The sequence below is a fragment of the Salarias fasciatus genome, chromosome 14, assembly GCF_902148845.1.
Source record: "Salarias fasciatus chromosome 14, fSalaFa1.1, whole genome shotgun sequence".
NCBI lineage: Eukaryota > Metazoa > Chordata > Actinopteri > Blenniiformes > Blenniidae > Salarias > Salarias fasciatus.
In genome coordinates this window covers 19,773,377-19,799,797 of record NC_043758.1, presented here as the reverse complement: position 1 = coordinate 19,799,797, position 26,421 = coordinate 19,773,377, and the positions used below count along the sequence as shown (strand labels likewise).

General features: G+C 41.7%; 1 protein-coding gene across 5 annotated transcripts in view; it reads right to left on the bottom strand.

Moving 5' to 3' along the window:
• The window catches only part of LOC115400499 (von Willebrand factor A domain-containing protein 5A-like), a 225,938-nt gene that overhangs the window by 98,057 nt on the left and 101,460 nt on the right, over positions 1-26,421 (bottom strand). For 2 of the 5 annotated variants that reach the window (XM_030108408.1, XM_030108407.1), the window contains exon 19: positions 5,001-5,042. The exons of 2 other annotated variants lie outside the window; for them this stretch is intronic. In XM_030108408.1, coding sequence (XP_029964268.1) covers positions 5,001-5,042 — 42 coding nt within the window. Of the gene's footprint in view, positions 1-1,786; positions 3,394-3,495; positions 3,620-3,783; positions 3,951-5,000; positions 5,043-26,421 lie in introns of those variants that run through there. One more of the 5 variants, XM_030108410.1, reaches the window with a different exon arrangement.

Here is a 26,421-nt window from a genome sequence, read left to right as displayed (position 1 = left end):
CTCCCGGTTGGAAGATACAAGCTTCTGTTCTACGACAGAAACTTTTTGTACCATGATTCAGATTCAGCCAATCATTTTACTTATTTTTTCTTATCAATGAAACCAAAACAACCTCAAACACAACTTTTCCTCTTGTCACTGAGCACTGCTGTATAAAATGTAAACATGAAAAGAATCATTGAAGGAATCAATAAATTCGTGCAATTTTAATTCAGTTTGTGAAGCTGTAGTTTCAAAAAAACCCTCTATGAAATGTATTTACCTTTTTACGATCAGAGATGTCTCAGTGCAGAGAGCGCTGTGTTGTTAGTCTGAGGAACATCACTGTTTTCTGTCCATTCAGTCACTGATCAGAAAAGCTTCAGCTTATGTCAGATTCCTTTTTAAAAGAAGATAGTTGTGTATCTGAGTCTCAGGTCTTCGTGACATAAAACACCCACAATGAGGTTATGGTGAGCTGCACAGCTGTCAGTGCAGAGAGTGGAAAGGAAATGGAAACATGAAGAAGAACCACATTGATTGTACGTGACTGTCTGAAAAGGCATTTTCACAAGAACTGCCTTCATGTTCGTCTGCTGGAAATAAAACTTGTTTTTGGGTAAACTCAGGTTTATCTTGATGAGATTTATGACATGTGAGTACGATGATGTCGTTGGCTTTTTAATTTTAGACAACTAAAACAACATAAATATTGGAAAAGGCATCCCCTTGATTCATCTAGTTTTCCTGCAGCAGGACGACCTTTTGTCACCTTCAGGCCGACCCACACTTCAGAAACACTTGTTTTACACTGTGTGGGCAGTAAAATACACGTGTGTTGCTGATCTGAAGGTCTGACAGGAGGACTGTAACATCTGTAGTTCTTGTCTTGGACTCATCCTTTTGTAGCGACTCTTGAGCCTCTCACTCCAGCCTCAGTCCAGTCCTTGTGAAGCTTCTCCAGCTTCTTGGATGAGTTTTGCTTGACAAACGTGTCAAAACTGTTGTTATTCTTTCTGCTGGTGCTTCTTTTCTGAATACACTTTCATCTCAATTTGTCTCAATGATCGTCTCATTGACATCCGTAAAAGAAATATAGATATATCAATGTGGCATAAACTGTTTACTTTTTCCATACATTTTACATAGAAACCAAATATTCCTCACGTTTTCTGAGTTGTGTGCATGCATTATGTGCATGGGTGTGTGTGTGTGTGTGTGTGTGTGTGTGTGTGTGTGTGTGTGTGTGTGTCAGTGAATGTAATGTGTCTGAAATACAAGGTTCATGTGTGACACATGACTCTCACTCTGCATGTTCCTGCATGCAAAAACCACCAGTGAGTTGTGATCATTAACTGTTTAACACTGAAACTTTGGTGTTGCACAAGAGATAAAGAGCCATGAAGGAGGACAGTGCACGCCTAAGTTACACAACATTCCACAAAAGGTCAATGCATGAACATACGTCTGTGAGGTTTGGCATCTGGAAAAGCATGAAACAAACATGCAGACTATTGTTCTTCTGTTTGTCATTTGTGCCACAGTTTGAGTTTTGTTGAGCTTTCTCATCTCAGTTGCTGCCCTGCTGAGTTTATCTTTTGACTTTGATCCCTGCTGTGAGCTCCCAGCCATGTCTTCACTGTTCTGTCAGTGGAAACTTCACAGTGATTTAAACAGTGAAACTGTATTTTTCACCGGAATCACCAAAGTAAAAAAAAAAAAAGACTTTATAGGTGCAAAAATGACTCAAACAATTTTTCATGAAATTCTTTTGTTAACTTTATTTTTATCCAGTCAAATTTTACAGTATTTATTGGGGAAAAAAACTTGAGAAAAAGGCAAGATGGAAAAACAGAGAGGAAAAATAACCCCCCAAACAAAACAAACAGGGGTAGGACAAATCACAGTAATATGCACACATAGAGGTCGGGCCAAACACAGGGCCAAAAAAGAATAGACAAATATATATTTATCTATTCTTTTTATATATTATTTATATATCAGCTCTTCCAGCACCGTCTAACCACAGTCACTGAATCCCAGATGGTTCTCAGAGTTTTGAACTTTAAACCTTCTTCATGTTTCCCTGAAGACAATATTCATGTCTGTAGAAAGGTTGCGTTGCTTTCAACTAACATTTGGATTCCTCCCCACAACCTGTCTGTCCTTCCTCTTTTCCTGTTTGTCACCTCAGAACAACCAGAACAGCAGGAAGAAAGGTTTCTGCCTTTTAAAGGGAGTTCTTCCTTTTCACAGTCACTTCTGCTTCTTCCAACCCAGGAAATGAGCCTTGAAATAAACGTGTTGTATTTGGTGCTGTATCAATAAATTCAATTGTTTCTGCCTTCATTGATGAGGTTTAGACTTTTAGTTTCTGGTCATTTACTGGTGGAAACCTCATTTTAGTTCAAAAACAAGTGTGACTTTTATGATAAACCTTCTTCATCCCAGATAAAACAAAGAGCTCCTCAGCTTGTGACACTGTGGTCATGAATGCAGTTTACATGGAGAAATGGACGAAAACAGCTTTTAGTTGAGTTTGTTTCTTTCGTTTACAACAAGAACACAAAAACAAAAAAATTGAAAATACATCAATGTCATCAGTTCAGACACAAAACAAACGAAAGAAAAGGAGCAGAAAGAAGAACAATCTTATTATATCTGCCCCTTTACATACAAATTATTTGAATTGATACAAATTAACAATACTCAAAAACTCATCAAATTTTTCACCCGCAACAACTTAGTTTTCATTTTCATATTTATCCAATGTGGAATTTTTATGTTTCTTAAATGTCATAATTGTTTTGCACTCTTTGATTTCCTGTTTCAGAGCATTCCATAAGTTCACTCCTTTTTCTGCTGCCCAGAGAAAATACATGAAGCCAAAGACACAAAATCTATTTAAAGATCCAAGTTTCATTTGATTCAAGGCAAAAATGAAGTGCGAGACTTCAGAAAAATTGTTTATGCTAAAAAGAGCAAGTTTTGACCAATCAGTGTTTGTTTTTAAAGTCAAGAGCCTTTTTAAAGGCCAACTAGTGTACATCAACATGTTACTATTGCACTTTATTCCAACTAACATGCTTACACTTTCTTTACAAAACGTGTATTTATCTTTTAACACTGTCAAACACTGTCATTTAATGGCTTTATAATGTGAAATTTGTTGATTTTTGACAATAACAGACACAGAAGAACAAGAAATTTAAATTTTCCTCTTAAGAAACTTTCCCCAAAAACAGAGCTAAAGACAGAAAAGAGCTAAAAACAGAAAAGAACATTTAAGAAGTGACTCTGTCATCAATGAAGGAGTGAAGACTGTAATGAAGCCTCAGAGTCCCAGAGCATCTTTCTGCACACTGCAACCCAGAAGAGCATTTCCAGCATCCACACATTCTGTCACGTTTGGAGCTGAAAGAAAAGCACACGAGAAAAGCAACAGTGGATTCAGACAATCAGCTTTTTCAACCAGTACTCACTGTTCAAAATCCAGACTCATCAATGTGGTCGTACCGTTCTGAGCTTGAAGCCACAACACAGCCTTTCCAGCCAGAATCTGCCACTCGTCCTTTGCATCAGTTTGAAACTCCTGAAGCCAGATTAGAGCCAGAATGGTGGCCCACACTTCACTGTTCACCTAGTTCACCAAAACAATGAAACATATGAGAGAATTCAATTGTTCTGATTAATTTATCTTCTGCGTATCCGGATGACATCCATCCTTCGACCATCCATCTTCACTGCTGTATTGATCAGTGACTTGCAGACTGAAGCCTGTTACTGTCTCTGACAATGGCTCACCGCTTCAGGTTTGGACTTTTCCACCTCTTCGCTTGTCTTTCCCAGTGCAGCAGCCAGAGCTGAATTCAGCATCCAGAAACCTGAAGCTTTCTGAAGGGAGACCAGCTGCAGCAGAGGGTCACAGAGCGGCTGCTTCACTTCAGGTTGAATCCAGTCTGCAGCACCAGCTGAGTCAGAGGAAAACAACTTGTGATAAATGTATGTGAAAATATGAGAGAAAAGATCTATATTTTAACTGAATCTAATGCAACAGTTCAGAAGAATGCTGATTTCTCTAATTTGATTTTTGGTCTTTTTTATTATTTAAAGGTATAGTGGACGATGTTCTCAACCTATGAATTCCGGGACGCGAATCTCAAGTATTGGTCCTCCAACATGTCAATCACGCTGGAGAAATGCTTGCCTCACGCCATCAAACGTGCTCATTCCCGTGATCTGCGCATGCGCATTCAGAGTGTTTATGTAGGCTGTGAGCTTCAGTTTCAGCCAGTACTTACCGATGGCGAGTCTGACATAATGAAACAAACTGTTTCGGAAAATAAGCTTTATGAGTGAGGCCGATTGCAGAAACTGTAAACACAGCCGTGCATGCCCGGGGAAGGTCAGCTCGCGCTCGCACGCTTCTGACATTTGATAGGCGTTTCCTCGGGAGGAGCAGTAGAGCAGGTAGGATGGTCTGGCGCATGCGCGTTTTTCAAAAAGTGAGTAACAGACATTTGGCTTCGACTTTTGAGAAAATCGTCCACCATACCTTCAATTATGATTGTTACATTTGCCGCAGCTACTTTTTATCCAGATTGATCCTGAAGATTTCTCTTAATTATCTGGCCACATGCTCCACTGTCAGAGCTCCTCTGAGCCTGCTGTTCCTCCCAGAGTCCTCTGAGTGCCTCCCTCCCTCCCTTTGACCCTGCCTGCTTCTTTGACCACATTCCGATATACGCCCGTCTGCCTGCCTGGAGGTTCAATAAACTCTTTCAAACACACTATTGGAGTTCTGGTCTGCATTTCAGTCCTCGCCTTCATGACACCCAATTCCTTCACTCATTCTGTCAAGAGTCAGATTTGATCCAGTAAACATGACTTCCTTTTGTATTATTGTTTTAGGTTTGAAACATTTCCTCAATCTACAATTTTAAAAAAGGAAACATGAGTTGTTTTGTTGAGAGTCTGATTTCAGTAAAGTTTGTTGGACTGCAGTTAAACTTTGTACTTACATAATTTTGTTTTCGGACCAGATTCCTCAGTGCAAGATTTCACTGTAAAACAACACAATGAGTGCACGAGGATGAGCCACTCCAACTGAACACATCCTACTTCAACATAAATTACACATTAGAGCCCAATATGTAGCAATGACCCTAAAAGTAACAGCTGCCCAAACCGTTACAAAAAAATCATAATAAAACTTAAAATTTAATAACTGGTTGATAATGCTCCAAAATTGCTGAGCCTGAAATGTAATTAAAAAAAGATATAAAATCTAAATTGCAACTACGGGTCAATTATGTAACAAGATGCTGAGCCCAAAACACAGAATCTTTCAACCCAAAACATAACAGCTTGTTACATCTCAGGTTCATTATTACGTCTTAGGCCGGGCAAAATATTTCTCCCATATAGTTTAATCATTTTATGATGTCAAGGACTGAGTTAAGGATTTGTGGATTAAAGGATTTATTGCTTCAATGTACAGTGTAGTGGTATACAAAGGCTCCTGCCCTCAAGCCTCCCCTCCATCATTATGATTTCCAGAGGCCTCATAATTAAAGCCACAAGAGGCATTGGTGAGGACCGAGCCTCCCCGCCGGCCAACGACTGAGACGTCCACCCACTAACATGGGAGTTGTTAACATCTCCCCTCCACTAACATGTAACTGTTAGCGTCTGTCATCCACTAACATGGAGTTGTTAGCATCTGTCATCCACTAACATGGAGTTGTTAGCATGTCCCATCCACTAAAATGGAGCTGTTAGCATCTGTAATCCACTAACATGGAGGTGTTAGCATGTCCCATCCACTAGGATGTGCCTGTTAGCTTCTCCCATTCACTAACGTGTAGCTGTTAGCATCTGTCTTCCACTAACATGGAGTTGTTAGCATGTCCCATCCACTAACATGGAGTTGTTAGCATGTCCCATCCACTAACATGGAGTTGTTAGCATTTCCTATCCACTAACATGGAGCTGTTAGCTTCTCCCATCTGCTTTTAAAAGTCACTGAATGAAACGGTTTTCACAGGTATGAAAAGGTGTGCGTGCTGCATTTTTTTGCTCGCACTTATAATGGATCCGGATGGGGAAAAATCTCGCGCTTCTCACAAACTGAGGCCTCTACGGTCCAAACTAAAAGCGTGACTGCTCTGAAAGCCTCACCACTAAATTTCCTATCAAACGTGATATTTTTTGTTCAATTTTGCCAAATGGGAAAGGAACAAGGAGCAGTTGTTTCCCAAACAGAAACTTTTATTTTCTCCTCTCTCCCACTCTAACGGACATGACCATATATGGGCATACGGTGCAGTTACAGAGCTGACAGCAGCTGTCAATCAAACTCTGACACTCAGTGTCTTCATTCAGTGACTCTAAAGCAGATGGGAGATGCTAACAGCTCCATGTTAGTGGATGGGAAATGCTAACAATTCCATGTTAGTGGATGAGAGATGCCGGTGGTGCTAAAAAACCCATGTCAACAGATGCCAGATGCAGCTACATGCTAGTAGATGGAATACTAACATTTCAAGTGAAATGAATGGAAGATGCTAACAACTACATGCGAATAGATGACATGCTAACATCTTTATTTAAAAGGATGGGAGATGCTAACAGTGCTAAAAAGAACAATGCTAACGGATGACAGATACTAACAGCTATAGTTATTATTCCGTCATGGAAACAAACTCAAATTGGACCCCTTAAACATGCACGAAAACTCACCAAATTTGGCACGCACATCCGGACCGGTAAAAATGTTTTATAAAGTTGAAAAAAATAACCCCATCTGCTCTGTAGCGCCACCTAGAAAAACGAAAACATTTGCCACGGCCAGCAGGAATGTCATAGAAAGATCAAACCAACACTCACGCATTCGCAAAAGGTTGCTGGAGAGTCAAAATAAGAGCCTCAAACCCCTTCAAAATAAAAGTCAAAATTCTGTGAAAAATGACATTTAAAACAAAACATATTGACAATCTTGAGTTAACCAGTGTCAGTGACAGCATTTACTACCTTTAAAAAATAAAAGCCCCAAATTCTTTCAAAATAAAAGCCCTTTTACAACAGAAAATGAAATAAAATCAAGAAAATATATGTTTACAGAGTAGCAAAGCTCCCGCTGACCTGGATTTCGGCCAGCAAGGTACGAGGACGTCTCAGTCGTGGGCCAGCGAGGGCGCTCGGTCCCGACCACAGCCGCTTGTGGCTTTAATTCAAGTTTCAGGTCTGTATCTACTGTACAGTAGAGGTCAAATGGGAGGAAAAAAAAAAAACAGAAAGAGTTCAAAAGTCACAACAGGCTTTATGTCTCAGCTGGGCTGCAAAGGGTGAGGTGAGCTTTTAGAGTCATTGAAGAAGTGTCTGACACTCATCTTTTTCATAGACAAACAGCATGAAGAAGAAAAATAAGCCCTTGACAAAAAAACATTTTCTGAACACCACACTGTAGAAGGTTCATATACATGATAATCTCCACAAATACAATTAAAACAAGAAGTTTGAAAAAGTTATTTTCTCAATGTGGTTGTAATATATTTAAATATTATTTAAATACCGTATTGGCCCGAATATAAGACAATGTTTTTTTCGAGAAATTGCTTCCTAAAAAGTGGGGTCGTGTTATAATCACGGACTTACGGTAGATGGTCAATACGCATCCGCGCCGCTAGATGGTGCCAAAGTATCACTGACCAGAGAGCGAGTGGAGCGATGAAATGAGATCAAATGATCTGATGAAAAATGGCGGATCATCTGGAACAAAGGGGCTGAACGCTGGACAACTGAGCAAACAACAGAGGCGAAGTTATGATACCAACTTTAAACTGATGGTGATCAACGCAGCTGAGTCATCAAACAACTGCCAAGCCGCCAGGAGATCTGGTGTAGCAGAGCCTCGTTCTTATTGGAGAGCACAGAAAAAACGCCTCCAGATGCTAACGCTATGAGAAAAGCTTTCCGTGGCACCAGGAGCGACGCTTCAGAGAGACTGATAGAAGGGTGAGTGAATACTCTCTGAAAGATGGAAAGATGGAATGTCCACCACCAGAGCCTGATTCAGCAGAAGGAACTGGAAAGTTATTTACATCATTTATGCAGTTTGGACCCCTTGAGGTTCTTATTTGTTGCTTATTGTTTCTTATTTTGAGAAAGAGAATATATTTATTCAACACTGTAGTAATATTTTTTTCATTTTATATCTCGTGAACTGTTATCTCAGTTGTGAATTTTGAGTTTATAGTAATTGTATAATAAAAAGTTGTTTTATGAGTTACCTGTTTTCAGTATTTTTTTTTCTTTCACAAAATGATCTTTGAAAAATAGGGGTCGTGTTATAATCGGAGTCATCTTATATTCGGGCCAATACGGTACTTACTCAAAAAAAGAAAAAGTAATTAGTTACTAGTTACTCATGAATTCTGTAAATTGTAATGAGACTACAAGTTACTGCATTTGAAAAGTAATTTTATGACTGATTACTGTACTTTCCATTTCTTAATTCACTTCAGATATGGTTCATGAATGTTTGTAAAGGGTAAATATGACTCAGTGTGGCCAGAGCAACAGACACGACACAGAACAGATGTTCTGACTCTTACAATTAAAAAAAATTCCGCAACTCAGGTAAAAATACCAATCTCTGGATGTTTTGGCATTGCTTGTGTGTGATATCCAGGCTGTTCCAGAGTTTAACTCCGCCTACAGACACACAACAACTTTTGCGAGTGGTTCAAAATTCAGGTATTTAGGTGAAATTTGCCTATCAAACCTCAATTTATGAGTTGTTACCTGTATTGTGAAGAACTACTGAATATTATTTGGTCGTAATTTTTTAAATGCTTTGAAAATAATTATTGATGTATAATATTTTGCCAGCTCATGGAGTTCTAATAGTTTTGAATGAATAAACAGATGATGTTCACACTCCAACTGTATCAAAGGGAGGTATGTAATTCCATTTGGAAAACAATGTGGAGTGTGATTCAGTGCGCTGAATGGAGTAATGTGAATGTTTGCTCCATTAAAAACAAGCTTTAAGCTTACAAAAAATTCTTGCAGAACCACCACAGCTCCATGGCTCAACCTGGGCCGGGGCGCTTTGTAGCCCTGGGAGAGAGAGAATGAGAGAGACATTCAATTCTAAAGTGAAAAAATTTTTACCAAAATGAAATTCCAACGCAATAACATTGCAACACTCCAACTTTACCAAAGTGAGGTACCTATTTAAAGTAGGAAAATAACGTGTGGTGTGATTCAGTGAGTGAGAGTGTGTTCAAGGAATCCAACCTTGTGAATAATCCACACTGCTGGTTTCTGTAATGCGACTAGAGGATTGATTGATCATTGATGACTGTTCCTCGAAACTTCAACACAATATGTGAGGTATGGAAGTACCAAGGAACAGTATAGAATCAATCAATCAATCAATCTCTTTATTTGCGCAACAATAATAGCAGCAATTGTCCATTTATGCAGTAATATTTGAAACTGTGCTCAAAATGGAGCAGGTAGAAGTTCGAAGAACTTATTAAATCCACCCCTTCACATTTAAGAATCACACAAATTGAATCCCACATCCACTGGAAAAAGAAAAAAAAGGAAAAAAAGAAAAGAAAGGAAAGAAAAAAGCAAAAAAAACCTTGCAAACCTTGCAGACAAACTCATACATCAGACAATTTATAATTACAATTAATGTATATTACAATTAATGTATATTCTTTTCAGTATAGCTTTTAGTGCAAACATATTCCTAAAATTTAAAATATTAAGACAGCATCTCAATAAACACAATATTATAGGGCTTCAGACAGTGTAATAATGTTCATCAGTCACCTGGGGTTTGGATCACACATATTTCTGAAGTAACTCTGCTTTTAGTTTCTTTTTAAATACATGTAGACTTGTGGATTCTTGGATGGATTTATCGAGCTCATTCCAGATTTCAGGGCCTTTGCATGTAACACTGAAGATGGTACACTTCAGCTTTCGCTTTTTCCCCCCGATAAGCTGTTTTCTCCTCGTATGATGTTCATGACTGAGGGGGGTCAGAGGAATGAGTTGACAAAGTCTAAGGTTGAGTTTATATACCACAGCATTGTGAAGAGTGTTAATCTCTGAGAGTTTCAGAAGCTTAAACCTGTAGAAGAGAGGATTATAGTGAGCTCGGTCATTAACGACTTCAGTATTTTTCAAGTCGACTTATCCATCAATAAAGTCGAAGTCGAGTCGACAAGTCGTGATGACGTCATCACATTGACAGGGGGAGCAACACGGACACACAGCTGTCCAGCAAAGCGCAACTTGTATTAAAATTAACTGCAACATACCTAATTGCTCAGGCGCCGCCCCCCGGGATTCAGAAACAGAAAAAAAGGCTAAACAAATTCTAATAGTAATTGATATGTACTGTACGTGCTTCATTTTTTTTTTTTTTTATAAACAATCTGTAATAAAGGAGCAGACAGTCTGAAGTGCTGGAAAAGCTTCTCGAGGATGCGTGGATCAGAGCGCCTACATAACGCGCACAGCTGAGCCCAAAAATGTAGTATGGGAGAAACCATAGAAACCATAGATATATATACAAACAATTCTTACATGATGTCTATGGGAGAAACTGCGTGCAGCACGGTGGTGCGCAAACGCGAACAAGACACAAGCATCAACAGATCACAACAACATCAAAACAAAGGCTAACACCTTGAGTTTCTTTTAAATTTAACTGCACAACATAAAGCGCAATTTAAGCTTAAGGCAGCGGCAGCCGAGACGCACCACATGCGTGTCCGTAACATGTTTGAAAAAAAAAAAAAGAGCTTGTTGTCGCTAAAAGAAACAAAATAATTAAAACCCAATGCTGTCAAAATTCAATACTGGTCTGGCTTGCATGGTTCACAGAACATTGCTTAAACAACAGTTTTCAACGTGAAATAAATGGAAATTAAAAATTAGAACAAGGCACCACTCAGAAACCAACTTCAACTTGCGCAGAAAAAAAAATGAACTCGCCAGCCTCTGAAGATAAAGGGTAAACAAATTAATCCTTATTGCTGTAATATTCTTAGATGACACTCAGTTTAGTAATCCTACTCTGGGTCATCTTCCCTCACATTCTACAGCGGTCAAGTGAGCCTACACTTCTTAGCCCGCAGTCAAATGAGCCGCACTGTGCGCAAATACACCATTCTTGGGCTGCGCTGCATGTTTTCATGGAGAAAGATGAGCGCATCCATGCACTGCGGCTGCGCGCTGTCAGGTGATCGGATGAGAGCGAGAATAACCCGCGACTTGTCGACTCCTCCAAATTTACGTCGACTTGTGCGACGGGAGTCGACGAGTTGACGTTTCTGTTCATGCCCAAGAGTGAGCATTAAACTCTGCCCATGAAAGAACACGTATGACCCTCTTTTGTATGACTTGTAATTTCTGTAGATAGGTAGGATATGTGTTGCACCATATGACATTGCAATAGTTTAGATGTGGTTCAAACAGAGACCGATAAAGCATTAGAAGAGCTTCAAAAGGAAGACAGTATCTTAGCTTGTAGAAGAGACCAACATATTTAGATAATTTATTGGTTAAATAATCAAATTGTTTTTTGAAATTTAAAAATTCATCAATAAATATTCCAAGAAATTTGATGTTCTCTACTCTTTCCACAGCCCTGTCATTAATCTTAATCTGTATTGTTTCCACCTTTTTTCGGCTTCTGTTTGAACGAAACACACTATTTGGTTTTATGTTCAGAGATAATTTGTTAGATTTGAACCATTCATTTATTTTAATCATTTCATCATTTACAAGACTCTCTAAGCTTCCTAGATTTGTGTGTGACAAAAATAGATTTGTGTCATCTGAAAAAATGACATTGTGGAGGATAGTTGAGGAGTTTACCAGGTCATTTACATATAGGATAAATAAAAGTGGTCCTAATATGGACCCTTGTGGAATACCACATCCAATGATTTTACACTGAGATTTACCATTTTTAATTTGCACATATTGCTCTCTCTCAAATAGGTAGCTTCTGAACCAATCAAGTGCTTTCCCTCTGACACCATAGTATTGCAGTTTGCCAACTAAAATTTCCAAATCAATGGTATCAAATGCTTTTGATAGGTCGAGGAATACACCAATTCCACACTCTACTTTATCAACAGCATCATTAATTTTTGTGTGTTCAAGGAATCCAACCTTGTGAATAATCCACACTGCTGGTTTCTGTAATGTGACGAGAGGATTGATTGATCATTGATGACTATTCCTCGAAACTTCAACACAATATGTGAGGTATGGAAGAACCAAGGAGCAGTATCGAATACGGAGAGCATTTTCACCCAGGTATAGTCTTTCTTAATGATTGATCAGCATTTGGAAATTTTTATTTTTATGTGTCTGACATGGGCTTTCCATGATAATGTACTGTCGATTATGATTCCTAAACATTTATTCTCATTTACATTTTCAATTTCTACACCTTTCCAAACGTCATTGCCTTTCTCTTATTTAGATTTTATTATGATTTATGATTATTCATGCACTTTTTTTGGTTTAATTCTCCACTGACCGTCTTGATGAGTTCATGATGATTGTCACTACGACAGAATGTATTAGGGCCATCTGCAAAAATCACTTAAGACACAATAAATACACCATTTATAGAGATGTTGGACAGTTTTGGTCCCAAAACGGACCCCAGGGGGACACCACAAGAGATGCAAATTAAACAACAGGTATACAGGCTTTGCTCAGTCTGTCACGATGTTGTCTTTGTGTGAATCAAATGTGACTTTCAATAATAATAATATGATAACCCTGCAACTGTTATGAAAGGTAGGAGGAACATCAATGCTTGCTCAAATGAAAATTGAACATTTAGCTTACTCCTATTTCCTGCAGAAAAGCAACCGATTATTGGCGCATACACGTCGAAGCTGGCGCTGATCGCTGTGAGAGAGAGAGATATTCAACTCTAAAATTAAAAATAACAATGAAATTAAATTTCAACACAGTAAAATTGTAACACTCCAACTGTTCTGAAATGGATGTATATTATTCAAGTAGGAAAACAACGTGCTGTGAGAGTCAGTGTTCTGAGATGTGTAACAATCAATGTCTGTTCATTTGAAAACAAAGTAACATACATGAGCATTTGGACATTTTCACCATCATTCCTGGGAAACAAAGAGAGAGAGAAAGAGACTGATCATCAACTCCACATATGAAAAATCAAAACAAAAAACAAATCACCCAAACTCAAGGAAAAGTGCTGTTGGAAATCCACTCACTGGGTGTTGGAACATTTTGACGCACCAAAGGTCCTTGGATCGCCTCGCCATCACCTTTGTTGACAGCAATGAAGGCAGTGAAACAACTGCTCACTCCTGATTGGATGCTGAGAGCCACCACCTTCTCCTTCACTCCTGTGAGCTGCTCCCCTCTGCTCTCTCTTCCCTCCATCTCCAGAGAGCGAATCAGAGTCCGAGCTCCCAGCCTGTGGACTGTTAACCTGCAGACACATTTCACATCGTGTCTCCAGACACTTCTCTCTTGTCAGTCACACTGTTCCTCTGTTAACAAAAGATCACACTTGGTTCCCTCAGTTAGACGTTTACATGACAGCTACTATAAATCTGTCAAAAGCACTGTTGACCTGAAGGAATATTTCATCCATGAAAATCAGTCTGAAAATGTGGGGATGTCAACATTAGATTTGGAGCCCCGTGTGATGCAGAGTTCAGCATCACCACACAGGATTCCACGTCTGAAGATAATCAGTATTGGGAATAACAGCGTTAGAATAAATGGCGCTAGTAACAGCGTTATTTCTTTCAGTAACAAATAATCTAATTAGTTACTTTTCCCATCGTTGCAACGCCGTTACCGTTACTAAGAATATGAAGTGGCGCATTACTACAATTAGAGTGACTGAACTTCTGCCGCACACATCAGCTGCAGGAGAGAGCAGGGAGGAGGGGGGAGAGGGGAATGGGGGGGGAGGGGGGGGTGATGAAGACGCGATGATGATTGGCTGGTGGGCGGGCATGCCCTGCTCACGTGTCTCACTCGCTGCACGCCTTGACGGTAAACACAACAAGACAGAGACAATGGCGTGAAGTTCGAGCCCAGGACATAGAAAGGTAGCGTTCTGAAACTGGAGGTCTCACTGGAAGACTTTATCCACGTCTGCCATATGCGAGCATGACACTTGTTGCTGCTGCTGCTAACCCGACCCCGAGTCCAAACGCAGCAGGAGGGAGAGAGCTGCTCAGTTAAAACAAGCAACCAGCAGGCGACCAGAGCCGAGCTGAACACACTGACTGCAGGTCCACTGGCACACAGTAGGCCTAATGTACAGTTATAGAGATTTGCACTACTTAATGGCCAGAAGTTTACATTTGTGTTTTCTTAAACAGGCTGCAATTTAGTTCAAATAAATACTAAATGTTCTAAAATACTGTATAAAGTATTTTTATTCTTCAATCAGTTGATATAAACACCTTTGATGTTATAGATGTTATAGAATGTGATAATGTGTAGAACATGAAAAATAACATCAGTTACTTTGCTGAGTAACTAATTACTTTTTCAATGAGGTAACTGAGTTACTAACTCAATTACTTTTTGGGAGAAGTAATTTGTAATTCTAACGAATTACTTTTTAAAGTAACTTGCCCAACACTGAAGATAATATTAATTATTCTCTAATAATCTTATTTCCATATCTTTTCATAGCTGCTGTGATGACTGAATCCTGCTTTACCCAGTATATTCTTCTGGTTTCAGGCTGAAGTGCAGCTGGTTCTGAGTGGGATGACCTGCCAGGCTGTACTTCACCGTCACACAGCCCTCTGCAGCCTCGGAGCTATGACACAGTATGACAGAGGAGGAACACACCATCATTCACTCTGTAATGTACATCTAATGAAATCAAAACATTTCCATGACAAGATGGAGCTCATGGGGCCGCACGGTGGCGCATGGGGCCGCACGGTGGCGCTACCTGAATCGCCGACCCAATCCGGAGCACGATTGTCCAGAATTTCTCACAGCAACCAATCGCGTATCTCCATCCCCAGAATTTTTCAGCCAGCCGACGTCTCTTCTGCCCGGTGAATCGCCGACCCAATCCGGAGCACGATTGTCCAGAATTTCTCACAGCAACCAATCGCGTATCTCCATCCCCAGAATTTTTCAGCCAGCCGACGTCTCTTCTGCCCAGAATTGCCCAGAATCACCCACCTAATCCAGATCTGACCACGTGGCTTCTCTCGACCAATCGATGTCCGGCTTACTACTAGCTCGCTAAACAACCAATGACAGGACACGTATCAAGTCACAATGGACCCGCTGCCGGTGGTTTCCTCCTCCTCAAACTCTGTGGACAAACACCGTGGCTTTGGATATCAAGGTAAGTTGATATTAACTTTCTTTTAGTCTTTTTTAATAAGCTACACATGTGACACCGTTATGATCACAAGAAAGAAACGGCCGTGGCATCGTGGTGACTCTGGAATTATTTCATGCATTCATTCGTGTTATCCGTGCTTGTTGTTTTGATTGTGTTATTTAGATGCTTGTTTTTTTTTCACTTCAGAATACCTATAGTTTTTTAAGCTTTTTTAGCTATTTAAAGTGCTGCTTTTGTTTTAATTGTTACCGTAGCCACAGGAGTATTATTTAATTTTGCAATGTGCCAATTAACTTCAATGAATTTATATATTTGACATTTCCTGAGAGCTTCTCTGAGCTCTAGAGCCACATTTTTAGCCTGACTTGACTGGAACTGCAATGACTGAAGTCCTTTTCTACTGCAGCTTCACTGTGCTGTCTTATTGGCAAAAATATCAGCTGAGAAATTTGACTGAAAAGCTTTTATTAATTTGCAGTGTCACCTCAGTAAAGTCCCCCCCCCCCCACACACACACACACACACACACACACAAAAAAGAAATGAGAAAAAAACACTGAGGTTAACTATGCATTAAAGAATATACATACAATATGTTAGAATTTGTGCTTTTTAAACTTATGTACCTCCAAATAATAATGACAGTAATATAACACATATCAGTAATAGCTGTTTCTCAGGCATAACTCTGGCTGGACTTCTTGGTGTGACGTGTGCATTTATTCCTTCTTCCAAACAGAAGAAGCACAGAGGCATAGGGGATGAGGGGTGGATTTGCACCCTGCAAAGGTTTGCTGCTTTCAGCGTTTGGCTCTGAGGCAGGAAACAGACCAGCACCACCAGAAGAAGTGGCCTGGTCTTTATCTGAAGGTAAAGTTGGACAGAATAATCGGCATTCAGTGTGCACTTAAGAATAAACTTAATTTAAAAAAGTGTGAGGCATTATAAGATATATTCAGATTGTATTGTAGATTGAGAAATGCCCAATGCAGCTGAGGGACGGCCATCTTTGTTTGGCCAGATGCAAACATGTCACTGTGGTTTCCATGCACAGAGGGTGCTGTTAGTATCTCATGAAATGAATGTGTGCAGGTGTTTTATTAATTTTCCTTCCCTGTGCTCTTGCAGCCTTCCAGCAGCGTCCCGGTCACATCCCCCAGCGCTCGAGATCATCCAGGTCCATCAGCAGCAGCATCTGGACAGACTGCTCCCAGAGCCCTCTTTGACTTTGGCATTGGTAAATATGAATGATGTTACAGGTGTTGGTCATGTCAAAAATATTTAGAGAAAACATGTTGACGATGCTGCATTGACCCCAAACCTGAGTGTGGCTAGAAAACATGTCTTCAAGGTCATGTAGCAGCAGCACGGTGGTGTCTGCCTCATTTCAGTGGGATTGTTGAAATGCTTCATAGTCACTGACAGTCTCACAATCCACTGTCATTCATTATGTTTTGAGCTGTTCTCTCTTCCTCTCTCATCAGGCCTGCAGCTCCTCTGTGTCCTCTGTCACATTCAGAACCACGACAAGCAGAGCACCGTCACCTGTCTGCAGTCCAGGACCTCATCAGCCTCATCCTCAGCTCCTCAAACCCCCGTCCTCTACAACCACCTCTGTGTCCATCTGCTCCACCTCCATCTGCTCCTCCTCCATCTGCTCCACCTCCGACTGCTCCTCCTCCGACTGCTCCTCCTCCGACTGCTCCACCTCCGAATGCTCCCTCTGAGCTCTCCACATCCGACACTCTTCACGCTCCAGCAGCAGAAGCACAGCCTGCTCCAGGTTCTGAGCCTCGCTGGCTCCCAGCAGAGATGAATAAAATAGACCTGCTCAGGACCAGAGATGGATTTCAGCCTCCATCTGGAAAAACCAGCAACTGCAGTTAGACCTGAAGTTGTGGTCCACACCACCAGGGCCTGCTCTCATTTCTCACCAGTTTCCTGCTCCAGAGTGGTTTTTCACCCACAGGCTCCTCCTGTGGATGCCGGATCACTGTGGAAAGTGATTCTGCACTGGCCTGTATGCAGACAGCAGCTCACAGGTGCCGGTGTCCACAAGAGAGCTCGGACAGTCCTGGATGTGTTCAGTGATTTTTTTTTTTTTTTCATTTTCTTAATGGTGTTGTATGTAATTGTGTTGAAATACTTTGGTGTACATCATTAGCTCATATATCTCTTTGTGTCATATACAAATGATGTTTGTATTTTTCAATAAATCTGGCCTTTCTTTTTGCAGCAGTGCTTTTGGTTTGTTATTCACATAAATATCTGTTTAGAAAGGGAAAACAGACAGACCTTTTTGCATTGTCAAGATAAAATGACATGTCAAGATCATGTATTTAAAATCGTAACTGATCAAATTGACCTAATTCTTTATAAGGGTATCATTACAACTATAAAAGCTTTTTAGAGAAAGCCTGTCTTCTTATATAGCTTTGTTAATATCACAGTTATAAAAGCTCTTTTAATGCAGGTCTGACCAGACAGCAATACATTTACAAAAGGTGAATAATATTTTCATAACAAACTTAGTTTTATGTCAAAGTTTAACAATATCCACTTCGAAGTAGTTCACATGTTTGGGTCGGTAGCGGGGCTCGAACCAGTGACTTTTGGAGCCACATCTTCCCCATCAAACACACAGTCAATGACAGATTTTCCCCAGATATTTGAAATTTCAGGAAAAAATTGGCTCTAAGTAGATCATAAAGGCAATAAAAAGGCAAACAAAATTGAAATAAGCTGTCAATTCTCCTTTTTTTCTTTCTTCTTCTCCTTTTTCCTTCTCCCCCTTCTTCCCCCTCTTCTTCCCCTTCTTTTCCCTTCTTCCCCCCCCTAGACAGACTATTGTTCCCCAGCTTTGGCGCAGTGGTTAGCGCTCTTGCCTCACAGCAAGAATGTCCTGGGTTCAAATACCGGCTGGGGCTCAGGGCCTTTCTGTGTGGAGTTTGCATGTTCTCCCCGTGTGTGCGTGGGTTCCCTCCGGGTCACCCTAAATCGCCCCGAGGTATGAATGTGTGGTGAATGTGAATGGTTGTTTGTCTATATATGTCAGCCCTGCGACAGACTGTCCAGGGTGTACCCCGCCTTCGCCCACAGCAGCTGGGATCGGCTCCAGCCACCCGCGACCCCGAAAGGGATAAAGCGGCAGAAAATGAATGAAAGATGGAGCTCATACCTGTCCACCAGTGACCGCTGACCCTGAAAAAGTGCTGTGATTGGTGGAGAGAGGACAGTGACAGACACGTCCTTTGGTAAATCCCATGTGATGGAAATGTCCACCACAGCCGGCTGCAGAGCGAACCGCAGCGACTGCATCACCTGAAATATTCAGATGAAAACTGTTTGTAGGAAATGATTCACTTTTGTCGTGACCACAATCTCAAACACATGTACTGTTTCATGATGTGATGTGATGGATCGTCTGTGTGTGTCGTTCTACCTTTGGCTGCATCCTGTCACTTCCTGTGATGAACTGAGCGTGACCCCCTCCCTCTCTGGCCAACCCATTGATGAGAGCAGAGCTGGCTCCTTCCCCGATCCCGAAGGAGAAACACCTGCAACACAACAGTTTTCTTCCACAATTAAAAGATGTTTTATTTCAAGAGCTGCAGTCCTGGATTATTTCAGTGGGTTTACCTGTGAGAGTCTGAATTCTTCTTAACCAGATCAATGACTTCTTTGGTGTTTCCCACCTCTCCATCAGTGAAGACAAACAGCTGAGAAGGAGAGTTTGGAAAAACACAAGTCAGTATCAACTAGTGCTTCATTGATACATATAAAGCAAAGAAGAACTAGTTACCGAGCAATATTCAAAAAAATGTTCTGTAACAGAGAAAATGTTTATGATTTAAGATGTGTCTGCACCACCCTCAACAAATTTTGTCATAAACTGTGGGGTAAAAATACAGAACAAATTATATGAGGAGACGAGATGATTTTCACATGTGTGTCAATTCAAAAAGAGACATAAAGACAAGATTCTGGCGAGGTACACTGCTTGGTGATGACATGAGGATTGTTTGTTTACGGTGATGTTTGATGAAAGACATAGGCACATATGGAATTGACTCTTTTCAATAGTTTATGCAAATGGATGTTCTGTTTCTCTTTCTTTTCTTTGACTGCTCACTTGTTTGTTTACATGTTCAAAATAAAGCTTTGAACTCACCAACACACTAATATTAAATGCAACAAAATGCCTGCTGTGTTGTTAAACGGACTGATCAGAAGCATCGACTGAGGTTCAATCGGCATCTTGCTTCCACCTTCAAATTTCAGACGAAGCTCCACATCAAGTCCGACTTGATTCAATGAACACATGAAATTCTGTCAGTAATGGCAGCTTGTGGACGGATGCAACAGTCAGCAACCTTGAAATTCGTCCTTTATAGATGAACCAACAGAATTTCAATGCAAACAAGACGGGGGATCTGTGTCAGCTTTATGTCAAAACTTTCACAGCACCCGGGCTGCTTGAGACATTGTCATCTCGTTGGATCTAATAAATCTCACTGGGTCTGGGACCAGCTCGGGGTCCATCTGAAAAAGCTGGAGGAAGAAGCAGGGAAGAAGTGTGTGTGTGTGTGTGTCAGTGAATGTAATGTGTCTGAAATACAAGGTTCATGTGTGACACATGACACACTGCATGTTCCTGTGTGCAAAAACCACCAGTGAGTTGTGATCATTAACTGTTTAACACTGAAACTTTGGTGTTGCACAAGAGATAAAGAGCCATGAAGGAGGACAGTGCACGCCTAAGTTACACAACATTCCACAAAAAGTCGATGCATGAACATACGTCTGTGAGGTTTGGCATCTGGAAAAGCATGAAACAAACATGCAGACTTTTGTTCTTCTGTTTGTCATTTGTGCCACAGTTTGAGTTTTGTTGAGCTTTCTCATCTCAGTTGTTGCCCTGCTGAGTTTATCTTTTAACTTTGATCCCTGCTGTGAGCTCCCAGTCACTTCTTCACTGTTCTGTCAGTGGAAACTTCACAGTGATTTAAACAGTGAAGCTTTATTTTTCACCAAAATCACCAAAGTAAAAAAAAAAGACTTTATAGGTGCAAAAATGACTCAAACAATTTTACATGAATTTCTTTTGTTAACTTTATTTTTATCCAATTAAATTTTACAGTATTTATTGGAAAAAAAACTTGAGAAAAAGGCACGATGGAAAAACAGAGAGGAAAAAAACCCCCAAACAAACAGGGGTAGGACAAATCACAGTAATATCCACACATAGAGGTCGGGCCAAACACAGGGCCAAAAAAGAATAGACAAATATATGATATATCTACCTATTCTTTTTATATATTATATATCAGCTCTTCCAGCTCCCTCTCACACAGTCACTGAATCCCAGGTGGTTCTCAGAGTTTTGAACTTTAAACCTTCTTCATGTTTCCCTGAAGACAATATTCATGTCTGTAGAAAGGTTGCGTTGTTCCCAACTAACAATTGGATCCCTCACACACGAGAAAAGCAACAGTGGATTCAGACAATCAGCTTTTTCAACCAGTACTCACTGTTCAAAACCCAGACTCATCAATGTGGTCGTACCGTTCTGAGCTTGAAGCCACAACACAGCCTTTCCAGCCAGAATCTGCCACTCGTCCTTTGCATCGGTTTGAAACTCCTGAAGCCAGATTAGAGCCAGAATGGTGGCCCACACTTCACTGCTCACCTAATTCACCAAAACAATGAAAAATATGAGAGAATTCAATTGTTCTGATTAATTTATCTTCTGCATATCCGGATGACATCCATCCTTCTACCATCCATCTTCACTGCTGTATTGATCAGTGACTTGCAGACTGAAGCCTGTTACTGTTACTGTCTCTGTCAATGACTCACCGGTTCAGGTTTGGACTTTTCCACCTCTTCGCTCGTCTTTCCCAGTGCAGCAGCCAGAGCTGAATCCAGCATCCAGAAACCTGAAGCATTCTGGAGGGAGACCAGCTGCAGCAGAGGGCCGCAGGGCGGCGGCTTCACTTCAGGTTGAGTCGAGTCTGCAGCACCAGCTGAGTCAGAGGAAAACAACTGGTTACAAATGGTAAAATGGAAAATAAAACATTTGTGGATTAATTTTGTTATTTTGACTGTTGACTTTTCTAAGTAACTTTATTCAATTAAGGTAAAAAAAACAAAAAAAACAAACAAACAAAAAAAACAAATTACAGTAATAAGGTAACCACATTGCAGAAGAAAACAAAATTGAGGATAGTTTTAATGGAATTTAATAAAACAAAAGTCTTCCTGAATCACATTTGAGAAAGTCCATAAAGGCTGAACACACACATTTATAAAAGCCAAAATTAATCAAACCATCATCAAAGGTCATCCTTTCTTGGAATCCTCGCCACTTTTCCCTTATTTTAGAAACACTGAAGACATTTTTTAGCTGCAGCAACTTTCAGGACTGCAGCTTAAACAGGGTGCTCCATGTCTGGTTTTGACAGATGGAACGTTAACAATGATTTTGTCCTCTTTTCGCATCATATTCCTAAAAGCTAACACTAATTTTTTCAATTTTATCATTTATTTAGAGCAACAATACTGTATTCCTAATGTAAGAGATTTGCATACAACAACAATCATAGAAGTGTTTTCAACAGAAAGACCAACAAATGAAGCAAAAAGATTTTTTTCCCTCATTCTCTTTTCTTCACTATGCTCAAAAAGGAGTGGGAAGAAGAGAACTTGTTTAATCCCACCCCAAAGTCCTTGTCAGTCACTTGACAGTGAATTTTGAAATGCTTCCTGTCATCAGCTGGAAAACAGCAAGAACAGCAATAACTGAAGTGTAATGGGTGAAGCACAACAACTTAGTATGGAAAAAACAAGCAGTCCACATCTCAGGACAGATTCTAAATGTAACATGATGGTTCAGACCCACTTTGTTTATATTGAGACCAGACCATTTGGTTGTAAAGCAGCTTAAATCTCTGGATGTTTTAGCATTGCTTGTGTGTGATGTCCAGGCTGATGCAGAGTTTAACTCCGCCTACGGACACACAACAACTTTTGCCAGTGGTTCAAAATTTAGGTATCGTGAAATTTGACTGTAAAACGTTAGGTAACCCCGATTCTCTGATAACCGAGTGAGGTATCTCACTATGGGAAACGCCCTCTGGCGTGACCGATCATGGAAGCTCCAATGACACCACGTCTGTCATGTGACAGACCAATCATCTCAAGATGCATGGGGCAGCCCGCCCCTAAGCGGCCCCCGCGCTGCACCCACCATTCTCAAGCGTAATTCTTCCACCCCACTGATGCAAGTCGGGCAGTGTTGTGAGATACCTCACTCGGTTATCAGAGAACCGGGGTTACGTGAGTAACCTAACGTTCTCTTTCAAACCTCCCTCGGTATCTCACTATGGGAGATATAGCCCTCTCCCGGATTTGCATGCTCCGAAGCCCACAAAGCCGCGACCCGCGATGGGTCGACACCCTCAACCTTCCCCTATAGGGCTAGCACGCTTTTAAGATGTACCCACACTCAGGACTGAATGAGCCAGAGATGTCTCGGTCACGTCCAGCCTGTAACATCGGATGAATGTGATTGGGGACGCCCAGCTGGCAGCGGCACAAATGTCCCTCACAGATGTGCCCTTGAACAGGGCCCATAAGGTGGCCATGCCCCTGGTGGAGTGGGCCCGCAGCCTCTCCAGGGGCTGCAAACCACGACCTTTATACGCCAAGATTATAGCCTCCACCACCTGGCCCTCCCCTTATGAGAGGGAGCCCACGATATGAAGAGCTGGTTGCTCCTCCAAAATCACCTGGTCCTGTCCATGTAGATGCGTAACGCTCTCACAGGACAAAGGAAATTGAGCCATCGCTCATCCTCCCCTGCAAACGGTGGTGGGTGAAAAGTGAGCAGCTCAAGCGTGGAACAGCTGTATGCAGAATCACTAACCTTCGGCGCAAACGCCGGGTTAGGACGCAACGCAACCTTCCCATAGTCTGGGAAGAATTGAAGGCATGAGGCGTGCACAGACAAAGCCTGTCACTCATCTATCCGTCTCGCTGACGTTAAAGACAGCAGCAGGATAGTTTGAAGAGAGAGCACTCTTAAATCTGCACATTCTAACGACTCAAAGGGCAATCCTGTGAGCGCCTCCTGAACCGTGGGTAAATCCCACGACGGAACCGGGTGTTTACGCATGGGACACAGCCGACGCGCCCCCTTCATAAACCCCTCAAGTAGAGGATGCTGCCCTACAGGCGCACCTCCAAAGCCCACGTGACACGATGAAATAGCGGCCAAATAGACCTTAATGGTGGAAAAAGCTTTATTATCGTCCAATAAGTCCTGCAACAAGCACAACACATCCGGGACAGAACACTGAAATGGAATGATAACTTTAGTCTCACACCATTTTTCAAACACGCGCCATTTATTGTCATATAATGATCGTGTGGCAGGTGCTCTAGCGCACTGAATAGTCTCAATCACCCTGGACGGGTGTAACCCCTGGCAACTGTTGTAAAAACCCAGGGGTTCACTGCGCATGCGCGCCACTCCTCTGCCTTGACAGCGAGAGGACCCGGTGGCCTGAAGCTCAACAATGGAGCAGCTGCGCTCTCTGGGGGAGACAGACTGTTTTCTTTTTGTTTTGTGTTCGCTGCGCCCTCGGCTTTATGACTGAGCCTGACTGCGACAGCTTGTTTTTATTGAAAAATGTATTGCTTAGTGTGAACATTGCACTTTTTCCCACTTCCCTAAGAACTGTCCCCGTGGGGCGACAAAGGGGGGAAACGAAACAGTGCACTGGGGGAACGAGTGCATAATTCAGTCTGTGAATGGGAAAACCAAGCGGGGCCGTTACACAGCGCTGAGCGGAACAATGGTCCAGAACATCCATCCTCCGTTTCTTGGGAGGAGAGGGAAACATGTGACCTGTTCCGGAGGGGCTCAGAGCAGGGATCTCTGTGAGTGCTGACTGCTGAGCCTCTGTGTCTGCGAACCACGACACCGAGGGCGACCGTTTTTTCTTCCCGTCCGGGAGGCGGGATGGGCGGTTCGGATCAGTGCCTGGAGCGGCAGCTGCAGCGGCAAAGGACTTTTTTGGCCAGTGTTTCTGCTGCTGTGTTCTGTGCTGGTGAGACGGTGGCTGCTCAGACGTGCGCGGTCTGGGGTCCTTATAGCCGCTGCTGCTCGCTCTCGCCGCAGCCGCGAATCCCTGGCAGGGTGGCGGTGTGGGGCGAGAGGCAACCTAGGGAGGAAGGCAGAGGTTGAAGGCTTCTCCCTGCTTCTTCCTCAGGTCACTGGTCTGCTGCATGGCCGTGACAGCCTCGCCGAATAAGCCCTGAGCCTTTGACGGGTCGAAGGGAGCATCAATAATGACCTGTTTTTCCTGGTCCGACAGGCTGGAGAGATTCAGCCAGAGCGCTCTCTCCCCCGCCACTGCGAGCCCGGTCGCAGACCTGGACCGCACCCCTGGAGACACGGAGGATGAGGTTCTTGACCACACACATCTCCTCCCATATTTTGGGACTTGGGGAGCCTTTATCCAGGAGGACCCCCATCTCCTGGAAAAGTTCAGCCTGGTAGGCTGTCAGCAGGGTGACAACATTTAAGTGGTTCACTGATTGGGCTGCTGATTTGTACATTTTTTGAAACATGGAAGCGGAGAAGCCCTCCATTTTCCCCGGGAGGGTGGGGCCCGCCGCGGTGAGCGCGGACCGGTGGCTGGGGTGGAGGCTTTCCATGATAATTTAGTGTCTATTAAAATTCCTAAACATTTATCCTCATTTACATTTTCAATTTGTACACCTTCAAAAATGTCATTGCCTTAGTTTGATTTAGATTTGATGATAATTTATGATTATTCCTCCACTGTTTTAGTTAAATTCTTCACTGACTGTATTGATGAGTTCATGACGAACTCATCAATACGGTGTCATGACCATAAGAGACGCCAAGTGAACAACAGGCTTTCTATAGGCTTTGCTGAGTCTGTCATGATGTTGTCTTTGTGTGAATCAAATGTGACATTCTGCAAAATGTTCACAACAAATTACCAAAGAATATCTGAATATTGTTTTTCTTTATAACACAGTTTGATTTGAAATCATCAGTGGCAAAAAAAACTGCCACTTTTAATCCTCTCAGCCACTGTGATGAAGGTCTTGAGGTTTCTTAGATCACTTTTTCAGCTCGCTGTTGCCGAATGAATTCAGTGGAAACTCTTTTCTCCACGCTTAAATTATTACAGAGGTCATACTTGATGTTCAGTATCTCAAAACAGAGGGAGAAGTGACGTCACTGTCTTCCAGAAACAAGCATGTTGTTGTTTTGTATCCAGGAGCCGAGGCTGAGGGACATTTAAGTCAACAACCGCGGAATTGGAAGATGGTACCTTCTACCAGCTGAGGCTGCCTCAACCTATTGGAAGTGATGCTCAGCACTTCGGTGAACTTTAGTTGATTTGAGGATCAGTATTATGATCTGTATTTACAATGTCCATTTTAACAGTGCAGAAGAAAAATGTTGATAGCTTTAATTTGCTGAGTGTTCCGTTCTATACTTTGGAAAGTAAATTACATGCCCCACTCTGTCATGCATTCAGTTAAAAGCCAGAAATTTTCCAGCGAACAAGATTTCCTGTTGCATCATTGTTTTGGGTTTGTTGCATTTCCTCATTCTAAAGTTTTGAAAACAGGAAACATAAGTTTTTGTGTTTCAAATCAGATTTCAGCAAATGTTTGCTGGATTACAACTGAACTTTGTACTTTGTACTCTTGGTCTGAATCTTCCTCTTCTTTCCAGAAGGAGGTGCAAAAGAAAGCAGAACTGTAATGTATTCAGATGTAGACCGAGATTCTACTGACATTCCCAAAACATCTATTTCAGAATATTGACTGAAGCCTGAGGAATCAAAGTGTTCGGCGGAGGCAACACCAAAAAACAAGCAGTAAGTCCAATACCAGATAATCACAAAACACAGGGAGCAGACACAATGAAGCTGTGGGTGTCTGCATGAGAACACTGAAAGACAATAATC